The 21,763-nt window shown below is 33.8% G+C and overlaps 1 protein-coding gene across 2 annotated transcripts; it reads left to right on the top strand.

Moving 5' to 3' along the window:
- Positions 1 to 1,519: 1,519 nt before the first annotated feature.
- Positions 1,520 to 19,841, top strand: LOC100816702 (protein MICRORCHIDIA 7). 2 transcript variants are annotated; one of them, XR_001389383.3, is made up of 20 exons: positions 1,520 to 2,193; positions 2,887 to 2,961; positions 3,089 to 3,123; positions 3,203 to 3,281; positions 10,786 to 10,878; positions 10,965 to 11,049; positions 13,020 to 13,095; positions 13,578 to 13,706; positions 13,850 to 13,948; positions 14,047 to 14,148; positions 14,366 to 14,530; positions 14,608 to 14,703; positions 15,558 to 15,609; positions 15,699 to 15,810; positions 15,905 to 15,978; positions 16,096 to 16,460; positions 17,462 to 17,556; positions 17,657 to 17,744; positions 19,191 to 19,300; positions 19,644 to 19,746. XR_001389383.3 is itself a non-coding variant. In XM_003532447.4 (20 exons), exons 1-20 carry the CDS (start codon positions 1,758 to 1,760, stop codon positions 19,725 to 19,727), a joined length of 2,463 nt encoding a protein of 820 aa, XP_003532495.1. In that variant the 5' UTR covers positions 1,521 to 1,757; the 3' UTR covers positions 19,728 to 19,841. The 2 variants fall into 2 exon arrangements, 1 of the variants encoding a protein (XP_003532495.1); XM_003532447.4 differs by having other exon boundaries at positions 1,521 to 2,193; positions 19,178 to 19,300; positions 19,644 to 19,841.
- Positions 19,842 to 21,763: the final 1,922 nt, after the last annotated feature.

Raw genomic sequence — 21,763 nt, 5'->3', positions numbered from 1 at the left:
TGACCCATTTAAGTTGAAACATATATGACCCCAGACTAACCCATTTTGACACTCCTAATTGGGTCATATGAGATACATTATGAAAATATTTGGTTGACCAATTTTTTTTTTTATATTTTTCTACTCCATTATCTAGTTTTATCTAATTATTAATATCATCTATTATTTTTTTCCAAGATATATTAAACTAAAACATGATAAGATTTAAATCACTCTCAAGGCTAAAAATTCATATATAACAAATATTTAGTCAAAAGTAGATATATAATTACTATAATAATTATTTTCACAATAGAAATAATATTTAATCCTTTCAATTAATATATGGAGCTTCACACTACCTTTTATAATTATGACATAATCTCATAATTTCTTATATCAACCACCTAATCATTTTATTGATAAAATAATTATCTAACTCAATCAAAATTAAGACAATCATACATATTTTTAATTCAATTAAATTTAATATATCATAATCCAAACATTCCAAATAATATATATATATATATATATATATATATATATATATCATAGTCATTTTAATATATCATTTTAATTTAAATGAATTCTTAGGTTAATAATTTTATACTAAAACTAATAAAATAGTTATATTAAAAAAGTTATATAAAGGATAATGGATACTGTATAATATACTTAAATTATATTAAATATTAAATCTTAATTAATTTTGTATTTTCAATCAATATTAGATGAATTATAATTTAAATATTACTATTTTTAATTACATAAATAAATTAAATCAATCATATAATTTTATTTTATTTTTTTTTAAAATTTTTTATGCAATTAAAATTACATGATTGTTCTTAAAACTTTTGGGATTGCATTTTTTTTTTGTATTTCAAAAGGATCCTACTTATTTTTTTTAAAACATGCAACAATTTTTTTTAAAGACTTTTAATTTATTTGCCTTAATTACTGTTTTAAAAGTTTTCAATGATCAGATTTAATACCTTTTCAAAATATTAATTGCATATTATTGCGGAATTAATTAGATTTTGAATTCTTCAATTATCACCAAAAATAAAAATAATAAAAGGGACGCGCTCATTTTTGTTTACACATACATGGAAAAATATAATCCCCATTATTTTTTTATTATTTGGATTCTCAAGTACTTCTCTTACTAGCTTTGATACTTCCATTAATAAAAGAAAAATATATCAAATCAAATATTTGATACTTCCATTACTTGCTAGCTTTGATACTTCCATTAATCTAGGATGGATGGTTAAATTCTTGAGGATGTGTGCTTTTCGCAGATATTTGTTACTCTTACTTTAAATAATAAAAGAAAAATATATCAAATCAGATATTTGATTAAATAAAAACTTAATCCTATTTTTTTTTTGTATCCAACTTTTAAATTATATTTTGTTAACTACTAAATAATTTCTGGATGCATTTGATACTAATATTTAGTGCAAATGTTGATTAGCTAGATTATAAAAATAAAACAGTAATTGAGATAAGTACTAAAAAAAGAATTTGAAAAGAATTTTGGTGGTACAACTTCCGGAAGAAGATTTAAAAAAGGAAACGTGGGTGAGTGCACCGTATTTTCCTGGATTCCGAGGCATCAAGGGCGGAGGAGTGCGTGTTTTCTTCTCCTCTACGAGACAAATCCCCTTTTAGTTCAACCGATCCCATCAACTTCACTTGATTCTTCGACTTTCAAATCTCAAAATACCTTGCATGTTTTCTTGAATCCTCATCTCCCGTTTTAGCCACCCATGGATGTTTGCGTAAAAGAAGAAGTCTTGGAGACTCCGATTGTCACCGAGAGGAGGCCAAGAAACGCCGTCGTTTCGGCGCTCCCTCCGGGTTTGGTAATTGAACTCAGCGATTCCGATACGGACGAGGGCGATTTGGATAGTGTTGTCGCCAATGCAGTGAACGGTGCTACGGTGGAGAGTCCGTCCAAGAAGCGAAGGACGAGCGAGGCTGGAGGAGTGGTTTTGCCGGTTGGATTCCTCACCCCTCTCCCTCCGGCGCCGGTGCCGGTGCCTCCTCCCGCGGCGGTGCTCTCTTTGCCGGCGCCGGAATGGGCCTCTAATTCGGCATCGCGCGTCAACGCGAGTAAGAGTTTTAGTCTGAATAGCTCCAAGCAGTTCTGGAAGGCTGGGGATTACGATGGTGCTCCTCTCGGCGGCTCTGGATCTTCAACAGGTGCGTTTTGTTCTTATGAAATGCCAAATACTTATTGGGGTTGATATTGTGTCCTATAATTTTTTATGTTTCTGGTCTTGATTTTTCATCTATAAAAAGGATATTCGCACAAACTACATAATCAAAGAATAAAAAAAATGCGGATAGCCTGGCCTCTCGCAATGCTTGTTTTCCCCGTAGTTTCTAATAATGTTTATTCCGAACCGAAAGAATTTATCCACGGGCTTGTTGTTTCTAACACATGAGAAGTTTGAAATTTAAATGATTGACAGAACCTTAGTACTATGTCTGTTGTGATGTTTGATGAGGTATATATTATTTTTGGGGAGGGAAAACCTGCTTGATTACCGGAAAATACAGAGGTTACTATACATTGTTTTTCCGTGTGCCTTCGCGAAATTCAAAATACAAATTTCAAAGTCTGTCTCCTAAGTGCAAGTTTAGAGTTAACCTCTTCCCTCAACAATAAAAACGACATCATCCACAAAAAAAGTACGGGTTCAACATTGAACCTTCTTTGTTAAGCAATGAATAAATCCAATAAGTTCTTCATTGTTATAAATAATTTTGTATATTTTTGTTGCCCGGTTATTTTATTCCTTTTGTCTGGCTGTCACAAACCTGAGGTTCTTTCCGTTACCCTGTGTTGTTGACAATGTAACCATAAACTGATATTTCTTCTAAAATCTGCAGTTGGTATGGATCATGTCAGAGTTCACCCCAAGTTCTTACACTCTAATGCAACAAGTCATAAATGGGCTCTTGGAGGTAAAGTGGAAAATGGGCATGTTTGTATCAATGGTTAATAGTTAATGGTTATTTGTGACGTTAAATGAATTTTTTCCCTTCCTTAGAGATTTATCATGCTTAGATTGGTTATGCTATGTTTATGCAGCGTTTGCTGAGCTTTTGGACAATTCATTGGATGAGGTATGCCTTGCTTCCCATCTTTTTGAATAAAGCACCGCTTGTGATTATTACCCTGCCTTACTCTTGAGTTTGACTTCAGGTTTGCAATGGGGCCACATATGTTAATGTAGATATGCTTATAAATAAGAAAGATGGCACCAGGATGTTGCTGGTTGAAGGTATTTTCATTCATAAATTTTCTACTCTATTGATATATGGAAAGGAAAATGAAGCATATATATATTTATGATGATTAGTTTTGGTGATAAAATAGAAGTAGAGGATCTACTTGAAGTAGGCTTCAAGTTTACTTGTACCCAACTTGTCTTGACCAAATGTATGATGGAATTGTATTGGCAATTTAGAAAACACTGTTGAGAATCATTATGAATTAGAGGAACAATTATAGTTTATAGGCACATAATCTCTTATTTAGAGGAAACCAAATATCCTCCATTTATTTGTAATTATTGCAATAAGCGTATATAATCTCCTTTCCGTGTTGTATTCAGATACATGGTTCAGTCACATTATGCTTATGTTCTTTCACTTTAACATGGTATCAAAGCCTACCCTAGATCTGTTGGTAGGCCATCCGTGTTTATCACACTCTAGGCAGGTAGCCTTGAGCGTGAGGGGGAGTTTTGGAAAACCATCCTAATTATGGTCACCCATAGCCACCATAATTGTGGCAGGTAATTCTAGGCTAAGAGGGGTGTGTTGAAGTCCCACATTGTGGCTGGTAGTCGTGAGCAAAAAGGGGGCATGTTGAAGCCCACATTGGTTAGGGATATTGCTGAGATATATAAATACGGAGCAATCCTCACCTGACAAGCCAATTTTGTAGGGTTGAGTTAGTTCCAAACCCACGTTCTAACAAACACATTCCTATTCCTTTAAATATCTAAGCCCACCATTATTTCATCATCTGTTTACTTCTTTAAGCTGATATCCAAGGTACAAATAACACTGCACCTTTTTTCATTGAGAAGTAGGGGTGACAAAATGGGTGAAACCAACCTGCCAAAAAATAGGGTTTAGTTGAACTCATTTTGAGAGTTGGGTTGAAAAATCCCAACAACCTTTGGTAACTTGTAGGTTGGGTTAACCCACCATAACTTTATATTTTTATAAGAACTAAAGACCTAATGACCTATTTGGTCCATTATCTTATTTTTTTGGTTCAGTTTTTTCTCCCATGACTGCAATGGAACAACCATGGAAACTCTCCCCTTTCTTTGCACCATGCTCTATGGGAGTATTAGAGTTAGAGAACTGAGAGAACAAAGAGAATAAGAGAAAACATTGAGAACAGAAAAGAGAAAAACTGATATTATTGATTCTAAAAAAGTTAATTTGAGTTAGTTACAATTGAGGTATTTAAAGACCTCTTGAACTGATAAACTAACTCTAATTAATCCTAACTAACTTCTAATAGAATGTAACTGAATGTAACTTCTAACAGTATGTAATAGAATCTAAAAAAACTGTTTTCACAGTTGTGTATTTACACACTCTAATACCCCCCTCAAACTCAAGGGGAAGATTTTTCAGAGGAAAAACTCTTCACATTGAGTATGTCTCTCAGTTCTTCAAATCTTGCTAAGGAAAGTGGCTTGGTTAAGACATCAGCCCACTGATCTAAGGCAGGAAGATGCACAACTGAAAGTTGCTTAGCCAAAACTTGTTCTCTTACAAAAAATACATCAATTTTCAAATACTTTGTTCTACTATGGAATACCGGATTATGTGCTATAGACACTTCACTTTGATTATCGCAATAAAGCACAGGAGTATTAAAAGAAACATGTAACTCTGCTAGAAGAGTTCGTATCCAGGTTAATTCAGTAGATGTTTGAGCCAAGCTGCGATATTCAGCTTCCGTGCTGGACCTGACTGACTTTTTGCTTTCGAGACCACCAAGATATCAAGTTGGCGCCAAGAAAGATTGCAGCCCCTTGTGTAGAACGTTTGCCATCAATATCTGATGCCCAATCAGCATCACAGAAAGCATAAAATGCCATAGGTTTTGAAATAGGAGCAGGTTGAAGAAGTAAACCATGAAACAATGTACCCTTGAGATATCTCAAAGATTCTTTTAACTACAGCCCAGTGAGAATCCAAGGGATTAGCCAGATATTGACAAACCTTGTTAACAAAAAAATTGATTTCTGGTCTAGTAAGGGTAGCATACTGCGGGGCACAACTACTGATCTATAGAGTGTTGGATCATGAAATAGATCAGCCCCATGTTTAGATAATTTGTAGTTGGTAACCATAGGAGTGGAGACAGAATGTGCCTCAGCCATTTGAGTCATTAATATAGATCCGTTAGGAAGATATAATTTCCAGCCCCAAGAAATAATCCAAGTGACCCAACTGCTTAAGAGAAAAAGCTGTATTTAATTTTGAAGTTAGCTGTTGAATGAGAGGGATAGAACTGCCTGTGATGATGATATCATCTGCATAAACTAGGCTGTAGGCAATATGCTTTTGATGTGTGTAGATGAACAATGAAGGATCACACTTGCTTCCCACAAACCCAAGCTGAGTTAGTGTAGATCTTAACCTGTCAAACCATTGCCTCGGAGCTTGCTTTAACCCATAGAGAGCCCTATTGAGCTTACAAACCAAGGATTTGCCTCCAACCTCAAAACCTGCAGGCTGATTGATATAGGCAGACTCCTCAAGTAGCCCATTTAGAAAGGCATTATTGACATCAAGCTGAAATAATTCCCAACCTTGAGAGAGAGCAAGAGTGAGAACAACCCGAATTGTAACTGGTTTAAAGTCAAAGCCATGAACTTGATGAAAACCCTTAGCAACTAGTCTAACTTTGAACTTGTTAATTGAATCATCAACATTTTCTTTTATTCTAAAGACCCACTTGCATCCAATTGCTTGTCTACCAGCAGGTAAGGGAACTAAATCCCAAGTTCTGTTTCTCAGCAGAGCATTATACTCCTCTTGCATAGCTGCAAACCATTCTGAACTTTCTAGAGCCTGCTTTACACTTTTAGGTTCAGAATGAGTAAGAAATAATGAAGGAGGCAACCTAGGATTATGTATTCCAAATTTGGATCTAGTTTGCATAGGATGAGTGTTTGTGGGAATTGAAGTTGATGCAGATACAGACTCACTATGTGACACAGTATTTGATGGTTAAGAATGAGTGGAAGTGGATTTAGATGGTATAGACTCACTATGAGACATTGTATTGGATGACTGAGGATGAGTGGAAGTTGATTCAGATGAGGATTGGTTTGAGGCAGCAGAAAACCCAGGAGAAATAGAGGGAACAGAAAGAGAATTAGAGGGAGGCATTTGGGAAAGTGAAGGTGCAGGAGCTACAAAAAGAGGAGATAGGTCAGGATTAAGATTGAAATAGGAGTTAATATTTTGTGTTGGACTAGAGGATGAGGAAAATAGATCTGAATAAGGAAATCTCAGTTCATTAAACAAGACATCCTTAGAAATATAAATTCTACCAGTTGAAGATAGACATTTATAGCCTCTATGTGATGATGACTCCCTAGAAATAGACACTCTTGAGACCTAAAATTGACTTTATGTGTATGATAAGGTTTCAACAAAGGAAAACAAGCACAACCGAATATTTTAAGAAAATGAAAGTCAGGTTCTTTGTTGAAAAGAGTAACAAAGGGAATAGCAAAATTGAGGGATGCAGTGGGTAGTCTACTAATTAAATAAACTGCTGTGACAAAAGTATAATCCCAAAACTGTAGAGGTAAAGTTGCATGATGCAACAATGTGAGTCCTAGGTCTACTATGTGTCTATGTTTTCTCTCAACTACACCATTTTGATGATGAGTGTGTGGGCAGATTAATCTGTGTGAAATATCATAAGAGGCTAATAGAGCAGAAAAGGGTCTGTACTCACCCCCCAGTCAGATTGAACACTTTTTATCTTTGTGTTAAGTTGAAGTTCAATAGACGACTTGAAATTTTGAAATAGAGATGTAGTTTCAGTTTTGGTTTTAATCGGAAATATCCAAGTGTATCTTGAAAAAGCATCAACAAATGACACATAAAATTTGAATCCAGAGTAGGAGGTTAAATGAAAAGGTCCCCATAAATCTATAAAGATAAGTTCTAAAGGGGAATAAACTAAAGTAGATGAATGAGAAGACAACCTATGAGATTTTCCCATACAGCTAGAGGCACAAAAATCTAAAATCATTTTATTAGATGACGAAATATTACACTGATCAAAAACTAGTTTCAGTACATGACTATTGGGGTGTCCTAACCTAGCATGCCAAAGATTAACAGTGCTAGGAGGTGAAACAACAAAATTAGAGGTTACAACAAAATCTTTATTAGCAATAGAAGATGATGTTGATAACAATTGAGGTTTGTGGTCCTGAAGTCTGATGTTATGAAATGAATAGAGACCATTTGCACCTACAGCACCCTGAAGGAACACTTTATTGGTCCCCTGTGATTTCACAACACATAAGTGAGGATGAAACTCAAAGAAAACAACATTATCTTAGTAAATTGACTGACACTTAATAAATTTTTTGAAATTGAAGGAACATGTAACAGTTTATTAAGTTTGAAAGTAATATGAGAGTCATTAGGAGACACAAAAGATGAAGAACCAGTACTGGAAATGCTCAAACCTTCATTTCCTATAAAAATCTGATCAAGTCCATCAAAATGAGACAACTGTTTGATATGCTGAGATTCACCAATCACATGAAAACTAGGTCCAGAATTTGGAATCCATGTCGAGCTAGCTTGACCATTTTCATGAGATGATGAGTTTGTAATTATAAAACTAGGTTGATTAGTTGGCTGAGCAACAAATTTGGAGTTAGGATTAACCTAATTGTTTAAGGACCTAATTGAACTAGTTGAATATGGGATAGGTTGGAGTGTAGTTGGATCAACAAAAGTGTGACTCATGAGATTGAAAATTCATATCAAATCGAAAATGGCACAATGGCAGTGTGACCATACTTGAGGCAGATTTGACACTGAAAGTTGGAAACCTACCTCCACCACAGCCTCTGCTAGAACCCCACCGTGACCACCACAGGGATCAAACGAAGTATTATGGCCATCGTTACTTCTACCATAACTTCCTCTTGAGCCACTAGAATCTTTACCTTTATATGAGCTTCCATACGAACAACCTTAAGTGTAATTTAGGAATGGAGACGCAAGCATCTGAGATAATAGGTGGAAAAGCTGGTGGATGGCCCTTACATGGTCAGTGTGGCAGCAGAGGAACAAGATTATTTTTTCTAATGAGACTTTTGATGGCAACAAATTAGTGGAGGAAGCCTTATTTCTACTGTGGACCTGACTGAGGAACTTTGAGGAGATTTTTACTATCCCCTTCAGTCACTGGTCGTCAAATTTATCATCAGCTTTTGTATAATAGTGGGGGGGAATAGAAATAGCTGCAATGGCAGCAATCATTTAATGTTTTGTTCTTAGTATCTGGTTCCCATCAAGACTGATTTAAGTCTGACTTTGGAACCAGTTCACTGAGATATCATGCTTTTTGTATCCTTAGTACCTCTGGTACTTCATTATTAATATATATTATCTTTGCTGATAAAAAAAAAGCATCTGAGTGTCTCGATTTCTCCTCATGCTATATTGGAACTCCAACGCCAGCAAGCTCGTCGACGTAGCCTTTGATTTTGTGAAGGTACTAATCTATTGGTTTCCCTTCGAGTGAAACAGCATGCATTGTGGTCCGTAATTGTCGTGCCCTAGACTTGGTGTGAAGGTTGAAATGCTCGTGAATCTTCTCCCATACCTGATAGGAGTGATTCAAGCCAAACACGCATGAAAGAACAGATTATGAGAGCATTGATTGAAGCCAAGCAAGGAGTGTTTGATCTTGCACTTCGCATGCTTCATATTCAGAATTAACATGATCCATGATTCAAGATTCAATCATCTTCTGTGAGAAATTGAGGCGGAATGACTGGATTAAGCACAAACCTCTGCAGCTTATGTGATTTGATGACTGGTTCGACGTGTTGTCGCCAATGTAGATAGTTGGAATCATCCAATTTCTCAGCTATCGTTGTCTGAAATGAATTCAAAGTGAAACCTTGAGAAGCGGAAGCCATGGATGTGGTGCTGCAGCTTGATAAACTGAAGAGAAGAGCTTTTACGAAGAAACAAGAGAAAACATTGAGGACAAAAATGGGAAAAACTGAGAGAACATAGAGAATAAGAGAAAACATTGAGAACAAAAAAGGAAAAAATTGATATTATTGATTCTAATAAAGTTAATTTGAGTTAGTTACAATTGAGGTAATTGAAGACTTCTTGAACTGATAAACTAACCATAACTAACTCTAACTAATCCTAACTAACTGATAAAACATTGAACCTCACTGTCTTGGAACTCCCTAAAATTCCCAACTCCAATACCAAAGCCATTTTCCTCATGCATCTTTTCCTTCTCCTTCAACCAAACCTCTTACTCATTCATTATTTTGTGTTCTGTTTCGTTTTCTAATTCAAAGCTGCTCGCACTCGACTTGAACCGAGCTGGGTAACTCAAGTAACCATTTTCAAAGGTTTGAGATCTGAGTTGTTTTGGTTGGTTCTGGGCGGTGCTGGTCTTTTTCTGGGTGTTTGGGTCACAGTTGGCGGTGTTGGACTTGGTGAATGTGGCTGGGAGGTTGCGGGTTTGAGCTATTTATTAGGGCAGATCTATGCGGCTAAGATTGATGGTGCTTGTAATGTGGTGGTTTGGATGGTCCTTAGGGTCGTCAGAGTTTGAATTGCTATGGTGATCGTTGGGTGCGCGTCGACGTTTTGGTGGGAGATGGTGGCACTCTAGTTCATTGTGGTGGTGTCTGGCTTGGTTGTGCGGATTAGAAGGCTATGGCGGTTGGGTGGGTGGTGGTGATGGGTAAAGAAGAGGAGAAGGAAGAAGAAACTTACATTTTGTGGTGGTTTTTAGTTGTTAATATCTTTATTCCATTAATAGTGTTGATATCTTTATTCCATCAACAATGTTAATGTTATATGGACGAAAGGACTATTTTGAACTTTTTCAAAAAGAAAAAGAACGAAAATGAACTTTCTAAAAGGACCAAACTGAACAAAAAAAAGATAAATGATCAAATATGTCATTTGGCCAATACCAAAATAAAACATGGGTTATAAAAGGATGACCCATTACCCACCACACAAATAAAAAAATAGAAAAAATAATCCATTCTAACATAACCATAATAACTATTAACTATTCCATCAAAACATTCAAATTTGAAACATCAAATACATCTATCGATGCCCTTCAGAGGCCAAAACTATAAGCATTAATACTTTAGTTTGTTAACATCAATAATTTCCGATGGTTCACTATAAGTACAAGGAAGCCAACCCAATTTAACCTGCCAAAAAACAGGTTGCGTTAGGGTGAATATATTTTGAGAGTGTGTTGAAAATCCCTATCCACCCCACTCCATTAAATTGGTCAAGCAAATTGTTGAGCCTATTTTACCTTCTTTGTTGAGAAGCAACTTTTTATTTTGATATGACAATAATACGTAGAAAAGGTTTAGAAATTTTATTTTGGAATGCCTTATTAGAGTCCTAATAAAAGTGCTACATGCTCACACTTTATTACCACTCTTGTTTTCAAAATCTAAAATATTGGATTATTAATTTTTATTTCAGATAATGGTGGTGGGATGGATCCTGAAAAAATGCGTCAGTGCATGTCGCTGGGGTATTCCATGAAAAGCAAAATGGCAAATACAATTGGTCAATGTAAACTTTTAGTCTTGGGGAGAATATAAATCTTATTGATTATTTCATTCAAAAAAGCATACTGATCTTTTGTATTCATGTGATAGATGGAAATGGTTTTAAGACAAGTACCATGAGGCTCGGGGCTGATGTAATTGTATTCTCCCGTTATCCTGGGAAAGATGGGAAAAGGTTTGTTTCACTCTCTTATTGCTTCATTCTTGTTTGCATGTGTTGGATTTATGATTCTTGTTTGCATGCACAATGGTGTAGTATTTGCCCAATTTACTAATAGCTGTGGAATGTAATTATATCTTGCTATTGCAGTTTTTTGTTCTTAAATTAAACAAGGTAGTTTTTTATTTATTGCAGTAAGTTGCCAAATGAACTGTTTATCTTTTTAAAAATGCTAACAAGTGCTTTAATGGCAATAGTTAAGGAAGTAAAATGGGAATTGGTTTTATTGGGAGGTGTAAAGGTGTGCTCCCCTATGATTTCTAAATGTGCTCCCATATGATTTCTAATAAAAATTTTCTCCTTTTAATTCCTTAATCAATGCCTAGAGTCGGACAAATGGGCACAGACCCGTGGGCCACTTGCATAACCCATAGCTCACATGGTCTTTTGGCATCAATATTGAGAGTCCATTTAAAAATTGGGTTTTTTAGCCCGACCCTTTTAACTTGTGGGCTAAACATTTTTTTTTCTTTCTTCGTAGTCGTCTACACCTATCTCCTTCCTTTGTCTCTCACTCACTCTCTACTCCTTCTCAGTCTCACTTTCACTCTCGCATTGCATTGGCGTCGCACACTCTTCTCCCTTTCATTCTCCCACTGCACCTCCACTTGTCTTTGCCAGTCTCCACGCCGTCCCTAGTAGACATGGCAAAAAAACCTGTACCCGTGGGTACCCGTCCGAATCCGTCCCGACTTTGACGGGTAATACCTGAGTTGACCGGGTACGGGTTCGGGTTTTCTCCGATAACCAAAAGTCGGGTACGGGTATGGGATTACTACATCCGCCACGAACCCGTCCCGTCACTTAAAATTTTTGCATAATTAAATCAAAAGGCCTAGAATTTTTATTACTTGTTTATTTTAATTTAGGGTTTTTACATAATTTAATATTCTTTTTGTAGACACATACGCTATAATAAATTTATTGACATATAAGTAGTTAAAAATAAATGTTTAACAATCAATTTATTTTTTCTAAAACCAAAATTTTAATATTTTCTTTACAATTTTTTTTCTAATTTGAATTGGGTATGGGATGGGGTCGGGGATACCCGATACTCGACGGGTACGGGGATGGGATAATAAATTTTAACCTGTCGGTTATCGGGTACGGGTATGAGGACATGTTCAGGAGTTGGGGTAGGGGATTGGGGAGACAATACCCGTCCTTGCCCCGCCCCATTGCCATGTCTAGTCCCGAGCCACGGTCTTTATGTTCAACCCCTTTGCGAGCCACTTCCTTTTTGTTCAAGTCCGTTGTGAACCCCCTCTTTGTTTAAAGCTTCTGTGAGTCACTCTCTATCTGTTCACCACTGCCGCGTACTACTCCGTCTCTGTTTTTGAGCAACCACAGTCCTTCCCACTCGCGGAAGCCCTTCCACGGAGACCAAATCTAATTCAACTTCAAAAACACCTTTGATTAAAATTTGTATTTTTTTAATTTGTGCTTTTAATTTTTGAACGCAGATGCTGGCTGGCCCATTTAGCCCCCGGGTTATGCAGGCGGACGTGGGCCTTCTCAAACAAAGTCCGCATAAGCAGGCTTAATGGGCAGACTATGCAGGCTGTGGGCTATGTTGGTGCGGGCTTTAATGAGCGGGTTTATTCGTATTCCCAGCTCTACCAGTGCCCTTAGCAAGACCCTTATATTTTATCATTTGTGAATTTTGGTTGATGATTTGAGGTTCTGAGGAGCATATGCTTACATTAAGTGTGCAGCTTAAAATGCACCCTGCTAAAATGTTTTTGCTGTATTTCAATGGGTTTGTTTCAGAATGTACATTTAGCATTTTAGGTTGCCTGGTCTATTACTGGCACAATCATTAATTGTAGAATTTTCCTTAATAACAGTCAATATTTGTATAAATTTATTGTTTATCATGGCATGCTTCTGTATCTGACGAGGTGATTTGGATGCTTTAATAGCTCTACACAGAGCATAGGGTTGCTGTCTTACACATTTTTGAGGAGTACTGGGAAGGAAGACATTGTAGTACCCATGGTAATTTGTTGTTTTCTTTACTTGTAGATTTTAGTTTTTTAAGTTATTAGTATTTAGGAGTGAAACTAAAATATTTATATTGAATTGTCTTTCACTCTTTTGTGGTATTATTTAATAGGAGTTTATACTATATATTGAATAATTATAGGGTGGTCTGTTTGTCTGCTTGAAGATAGCCAATTTCCTATGGTCTTGATATATGTTGCATCTTATAACTTTATACCTTTAGTTTGTTTACCTTGATCACCATTGGCAAACACTTGTAAAAATTAGGCATCTGATTTTCTGCTGACGTCCATATCTTATGAAAACATTATTCATTGATTGCAAAGATGGGATTTGGTGGGGATATTTGTGGATTGTATGAATTATTTTTAGGAGACATTTACGGGAGAGTTGGTGTTTTCTATTTAATTTGATTATTTGATTTAAGTATGTGCTTTTAATTATGCATCTAACTATTGTTTATACTGAAACTAAAGCTGGACTATGAAAGAAGAGGACAGGAATGGAATAAGATAATACGAACTTCTCTGGATGATTGGAATAAAAATGTTGAAACAATAGTACAATGGTCACCATTTTCCAATGAGGCTGATCTACTTCTTCAGGTAATCCCTTGTTATTTGAGGGGAAGGGAGTAATTAATCTGATATTCTTTTCTGACATGTTCTTGGCAAATTGGCTAATTTCACTTGTCGTGGTTATATCTATATTGTTGATAAACTGTTATTGTCTTGCTCTCAATTTTTAGTTCAACTTGGTGAAAGATCATGGTACACGAGTAATTATATACAATCTTTGGGAAGATGACCAAGGTCAGCTGGAACTTGATTTCGATGAAGACCCACATGTATGCCTGATAACTGAAATTCAGCATCCACCCTAAAAAATTATTCTTTTTTTATAAGCAAATTTCATACAAAGTTTGATTCTTTTATGGCTTGTCAGGATATCCAAATAAGAGGCGTAAATCGAGATGAGAAAAACATACAGATGTCTAAAGAGTTTCCCAATTCTAGACATTTCTTGACCTATCGACATTCACTAAGGGTAAACCAAGATGAACCAATATATTTGTGTAGAAAAACAGCATATTTAGTTTTTTTTGTATAGTATTCCTGCTCCGCTGTGTATGTACAATATGTGTAATATGTAATGCAATATTTTATATGTAATTTAGTTCTATTCTATTTTCAATATAGACATGTATCTGATTTATGTGTGTGCATTATCACACTTCTCACTATTATTTTTGTTGCCTATCCAGAGTTATACTTCTATTTTATATCTGAGACTTCCTTCTGGCTTCCGAATTATTCTTCGTGGGAAAGATATTTTGCATCACAACATAGTGAATGATATGATGATGTCTCAGGAGGTGACCTACAGGCCTCAAGCAGGAGTCGATGGACTTCTTCCAAAGGATTCAAATGTAATATCTATTAAATAAATCGAGTTTGATATTCCAAACTTGTGTAGAAATATGATTTCATCTCGATCTTGTGACAGATGGTTGCTGTTGTTACTATTGGATTTGTCAAGGATGCAGTACACCATGTTGATGTTTCAGGTTTTAATGTTTATCATAAGAATCGACTCATTAAGGTAGGGTTTGTTATGATTAACAATGATAAGCATCATTATGTTGTATGTGAAGCTTACCCTCTTTCTCCCTTTAAAAATTTCTGTGGCCCAAGTGCTTTTGAGATTATGAAGAATATCTTTTCTGTTAACCTGGGTTTGTTGATTTTAATCTGCAAGATTTTAGTTTGTCACCTGACAGTAACTAAAATTTTATGTACTGACATAATTTTTGTTATTGCATGCTAGCTAAAAGCACAATATCAATAGGATATTTATAACTGGCCTTAGATTCTTTTTGTTATCCTTATTTCGTTCTTAGAAATTAGAGAATTTCAGAGAAAATATAATTATTGATTCTAGTTCGTGTGCTATAATATAGCTTCAGAACCTGGGCAAGCTAAAAGGAGGCAGTTATAAATGCCTGCTAACTGAATAGTTAGCTGTTTAAATGACAGCTGTGCACCTATCAGAGAATACTATTCAGCTTTATAACTGAATAGTATTCTCTGACAGAAATGATAAAGATTGCAATTTATTTCCGGGGTGTTAAGTTTTAGCAATTGCTGTCTCTGTTGGATATTGTTCTGAAAATAGTCTTTGCTTTGTCTATTTTCGAATTAGCCTCGGTATAAGGAGTTTTTTTTAATTAAGTTAAAGTTATTGTTTGGTGAACTTGCAAGTGAAGAACTCTAGATATTCTTTATATCAGTCAAACTTTGAACTACTTGGAAGCCGTAGTTTGGGGTGCGGGGGGATTAAGTTCATAAAGTGTACGATAAAACAACTAATATGGACTTGGGGGAGCTGGTGTTCTGTTTTTTTGTAGGGGTCCAAACATTGTAATAATTCTTACAGGTTGTTTTCTTGTTTTTCAGCCATTCTGGAGGATCTGGAATCCAGCTGGAAGTGGAGGGCGTGGGGTCATAGGTGGAATCTTTTCCGTGTTCATTGAGTTCTGAGGTTCTTTTATCAGGCCTACTGTATTCATTTATTATAAGGTTCATTTCTATTTACAGGTGTGTTGGAAGCCAATTTTGTTGAACCTGCTCATGATAAGCAGGGCTTTGAGCGTACATTAGTTTTATCAAGACTGGAGTCTAAATTGATACAAATGCAGAAAAAATACTGGTGATTCTTTATTCTCCATTGGTCTATTCATGGTAGTGGATGGCATATGATATGAATTATGTTTCACTTTTTTGTTGTTGTCTATTTTATTTAGGAGCACTAACTGCCATAAAATCGGTTATGCTTCCAATCGAAGTAAAATACAAATAAGAGATTATGCTGATAAAGGTATGGTGTAGCCTTGCTGTTGTAGTTTGATTTATATGGTGCTTTCTCATCGAGTGAAATCTTATTGTGGTCTGTGGATGACCTTATGATATTCTTCTAATTGATCTTATTTTGCAGAGGCATCTCCTGATTATTTTCCAGAATCATCACAATCAAAAAGGAAATATTCTACCATGGATGACAAGGCTACACCGTTGACATCCGACAAATTGCGTTCACACTCGGATCAGAAACGGATACAAAAACAAACAGATAAATATATTGCCTATAAAAATGGTCAATCTTCGGTCTCTCCTAGACGCAGAATGCAAAGTTTATCTGAACAATCATCATCTGATGACGAAGTCAGTGAAGTCTTGCCTAAGAAAAAAACTCAAAAGATATCTACTGCTGAAAAATCATTTGAAAAGGAGAATGGATGTTCTCAAGATACCACATCAAGGGGAAAATCCTCACAGTACACACGAGGATCCAAGCTAGAGGTAGTGCATATCATCATCTTTATTTCACTTTGTTCTCTACATAGTAGTCAATAGCTGATAGCGGAACGGGGCAGCCACCCCTTGAAAACACTAGCCGGATGACTGTTATTTTGATTTTTTTTTTGTTATGCCTATTTTGAAGTTTTCTAACACACACACACATTGTTTTTCTAGATAGTTTGTATTATATAACGATATATGTATTTTTTTAATAATATTCCGTATTATATTATTTAGAAATAGTTATTATTATTATTTAATTTATTATATTATATATTATGTTTTATTTGGCTTTTATCACTATTATTATTTATTATATCACATTATACTTTATTTAGTTTATTATTATTATTATTCAGTTTATTGTATTATACATTATTCGTCAAATAGTTTTTTTTTAATGTTTTAAAGTACTATCACTTCTTCTTCATTAGAGCCACTGCTCTCTATTCCCGCAAATGTTTACTAACCTGAAAGCCTCCCTTCTTCTTCTTTGGAACTTGAATTGTTAATATGCAAGGCTTAAAAAGGGTGAAATTGGAAATTTATTACTTCTACCATGAATGTGCCGTGGTACTTATAAAAAGGAATGGAGAAAGATAGAAAAATGAGGACTATGCTAAATTGCAAGTCCAAACCATCAAGGCTTTGGTGTTATTTTTGAGGTGGGGAGGGAGGTCATAGGGCATAGGTGCCCAAAATGACTTTTGGGATAATTGATTGAGAAAAATTGCCTCTAAAATCTGAATTATGGTGAAGATGATTTCATTAGTCAATAAACAAAAGTGTAATTCAAGGTGTTGATGATTTTAGTTAGTAGAATTTGTTTACTACGGATGTCCCAAAATGACTTTCAGTATATTTGATTGATAAAAATTGCTTCTAAAATCTGAGTTATGGTGTAGATGAGTAAGATTCTAAAATGCTTTTTGTCAAGAAATTCTTTCTTGTTTGTTATTTGAAAATGTCTCCTAATAAAAGAGTTCATGTTTGAGCTGCAGGGAAAAAGTGTTAATGATGGTGAGCAACCACCATCTGACAACGATTTACTAACTCTCGAGCAATTGAAAAAAGAGAATCGTGAGTTGAAGGAGAGGTAAATTGAAATTTTAGAATTTATACTGCTTATCTTGCTTTCTCCGGTGAACTATTTCATCGAGCCTTATCCTTGCTTTTATTTATATTTATGGTTATAGATTACAAAGGAAAGAGGAGGATATTTTAGGGCAAGTGTTGCAGGATCTGCAGCATGAGAAAGACAGGTGTAAATCTCTTGAAACTCAGGTTTGGACCATGATCTCAACACTTTACAGCTTAATATTTGGTGTCATTAAGTGATGTATATTGGTTAGCTAGTTTTCATTTTGTTCAGGATTTCATCTCAATAAGTACTTTTTTTTATACATTTTATATTATTTTATTATTAAGGAATTTTATTTTGTTATGTTTTTTTTTGTTACTTGGAGATTTTATCTTGTTAGGGATTCTATAGATTTGAATTATGTTATACTAATAGAGTTAGTTTTTTTGAATTATATCTTGTTCACATAAAAAGTAGTTTAGCTGGCTTATTGTTTGGATTAGGTTAGTTGTTTCATTGGGTCTATAATGAATAGGCTTTTATGTGTAGCATGCTCAGTAGTTTCTGCATCATTTTGTATAATTGATCCCAAATATTTAAACTTAAAAATTTGGGGTATGACAACTCCCATTTATGCTTCTGAATTTCCTCTCATATTTTGGTAAAGTTGCAATGCATACACTCTGTTTTATTTCTATTTAAGAAAAAATCTTTTGATTGCAAAGTTTGCCTCCCAAGTTTAAGTTAATGTTAATTGCTTCACTTGAGTCCTCAATCAAGACTATATATGCTAAAAACATGTAATTAGGAATAATCTTTTGAATGACCTTCATAAGCACATCAAAGACTAGATTAAACAAGTAAGGACTCAAAGGTTGAACCTTGATGTAATCCTATACTAATAAAGATGTGGAGATGACATCTCTACCCCAATTACAACAAAATATTTAATACCTAGTATTTTAGCCTATGCATTGCACATAATAAATGTTTGTTTTATATAGCTAAATTTATAATTTCTAAATATGCAAATGTTTTTAGCATAAAAATCATATAAATTATATTTTAAATTTATGACAAATAATTTGTTATGATATATTGTTAATTTTAAATTATTAATAATTAAAAAAAATCAAATTCAAGTTTAAACTAAAGATGTTGAAGATGATAGATTGAAAGAGATAAGAAGTTATATATTCTTATGACCATATTTGATCTTTTAAGATAAAATATATATATTTAAAATTGATTTCTATTATTCTATTACAAATTATTAAATCACTCAATTGGTATATAAATTTAAAAGCAAAAAAGTATGTACCTGATGCATACTAGGAGTGAAGTTTACCACACATCACTCAATTAGAGATCTCAATTTTCATCCCCAAGCTAGTATATTGTTGAACTTGCATTTTCTCTAGTCTTTTTACATTGTAACCGGAAATAATGTGATTTGCACATTTCTGGGTTATGTCATTTGCACATTTCATGTATGGCTTAAATGAATGAAAAAAAAGACGGATTCAATTGGTCCAAATTTGACGACATTGGATATGATACTTGATGAATTTATTCAACCTGCAAAACTTCATTTGTACTCGTTTAAACTCTGTTGCGTATTTGTTTTCTTCATCAGCTCATTGATGCAGAAAAAAAGCTTGAAGAGTTGAACAATGAGCAGGAAACTCTCATTGATGTATTCGCTGAAGAGAGGGATAGACGTGATGCTGAAGAGAAAAAATTGAGAAATAAGCTCGAGGTTTTACTCTTGCCTAGTGCATTTCAGAATGAGTACAAGCAACACACGTTGTAACACTTTTTGCATATTTTATTATTAGTTAAAATTTATTAAAAATTACAAAATATGCATTCATTCATTAAATAAGGACTGGAACCTATTAAAATTTGTGATTTCAAATATATTTCAGCTTAATAGTAAAGAATATGTTGAAAAGAGCATGTTAAAAAATGTGTTATTAGGATTTCTTAAAATAAAAAAAAAAGAAGAAGAAAGGGTGCTTATGTTGTCATTCTTGTATTTTAAGCCAAAATAGTATTTGTTTGTTTGGTTAAGCCTCACGACGTTTGTGTTTCTTCTGTAGGAGGCATCAAATACTATCCGAGAGCTGCTTGATAAGACACGCAAGCTTGAAAGGAAGTCTTCAAGCGGCAAACCAGATCGATGAGACGTGGTGCCTGTAGGAACCTCCTAGGACCTAGGATGTAGGATTTTTTGTATAGTTTCACGTCTGGCTTTTTGTTGTATGACTTGGTCACTAATTGAACAATGTTCTTTACTACCATTGGTATTTCAAGCAATTTTATGTGTCTACCGATTTTTTTTTTTGGTGTCCTCTCGTTCTCCAAAACTATTTTCATTTTTTTTAAAACTGAAGCACTTGCATACTTTTGCTAAATTGAGTCCCCACTGTTATGGGGAGGTTGTGGCCATTGGTCACGCCTACACCATATAACTTTGTTCCCTTAATTGTTTATGTAAATTTCTATATCAAAAATTAATATATAGATATTTTTTTAAAGATATATTATGAATAATTTACGATTAAAATATTAATTTTTTATTATTAATTATAGTTATATATTTTTAATGAATTATTGGTATATATTATAGATATCTAGTTAATTATGTATATGGTAGACTATGATTTTTAAAATACAATAAATTGGAGAAATTAAAATTAGTTATATGTTATGTAACATAGTAATTTATATAATTATTTAACATAATGGTTTAATCAACTAAAGTTAGAGTTCCTAGTTACAATGCAAATATTTTTTATATCAAATGATATCTTTAATTATATATTTTAAATTACTGTTAAAAAAACTATTATTTTATATTAAAATTTAAATTCAAGTAATGCGTACCATGCAAGATATATATGATGATAAAATGATAATAGTAGAGATTTGGGCAGGATACTTTAGTATTATTCCTATATCCACACTTTTAAAATTTCATATATTCAGACCTATACCCATTGAATAATAACATCAATGCCTGTGTCTTTTTTCGTTGAATTTTAAATTGCATTTTGTTTACAACAATAATTCAATTGCATTTTAATGGATTGATTTTTTTTTACGAAAACAACTTCTTGCTACTTATCATTAACTAATTTTTCTACTTAGAATAATTAAATGCCGCTACTTTTAAGTGGGGGTCTTTTATTTTAAAATTATTTTAATTTTTAATTAATGGTCATTCAATTTCTTTTTTAGATAATGTTAAATATTTATAAATTTATAATTTCTTTACTATTATAAAAAAAATAGTTTTTTTTCAAATTTTATATATACTAAAAATATGTTATTTTTAATGTAATATTATATACTGTTAAATAGTTTTGCAGCTCGAAATAGTTATATACCGTTGCTTTTAAGTAGGAATCTTTTGTTTTTATATTATTTTAATTTGTGGTCATACAATTATTTTAATAAAATTAATTAATATACACTCTATTTTGTCTATCAACTATTCATTTGAGACATATTTTAGATAGACAAATATTTTTCTAAGGCAACCCCAATATTTTTCGTCTCTCTCTTTGTTGACGACTCACATCAATGTACACAAAAAAATTAAAAATATTAAAATGAGAATTTGGAAAAAGAAAATGCACAAAGTAGACATTCACACACACAAAAAAAAAAAAAGACCAAAGATTCCATTGAATGAAATAAAGCAAATTTAAATATAAGGTGTAGAAGAATGCAAAGTGTCTTTCCAATACAAAGACATCATATAACATATTTAAAGTCACCCTCCCATAACCTACTATTGAGATCCTATAGTTATAGTTATAGTGCTCAAATCACATGTCAACCCACGGAAAATTATAATACCCATTACACATTAAAACTATTCACCTATTTTACTTGTCACTTCGGCTGCACCAGTATCCAACATTCTTATGAGAGTCTCACATGAGATTTATCCGCAAAACTTGCACAAGCACCTCTCCATTGCATCGGCTAATTTGGTGTAGAAAATGTATTCACAACATGGAACTGCACACAACTCGCCCATTATTATGATTTATAAATGTTGGTAAAATTATTAAGTTAATTTGGAAATGTAACTAATTATTATTATATCATTAATTATAATAGTGGGGGATTGTAATAATTGATTATATATATATATATATATATATATATATATATATATATATATATATATTAATTATTTCTCATTCAA

The sequence above is a fragment of the Glycine max genome, chromosome 8 (assembly GCF_000004515.6).
Source record: "Glycine max cultivar Williams 82 chromosome 8, Glycine_max_v4.0, whole genome shotgun sequence".
Lineage (NCBI taxonomy): Eukaryota > Viridiplantae > Streptophyta > Magnoliopsida > Fabales > Fabaceae > Glycine > Glycine max.
Note: the sequence above shows the minus strand (reverse complement) of the source record. Positions and strands in the feature narration are given on the sequence as shown.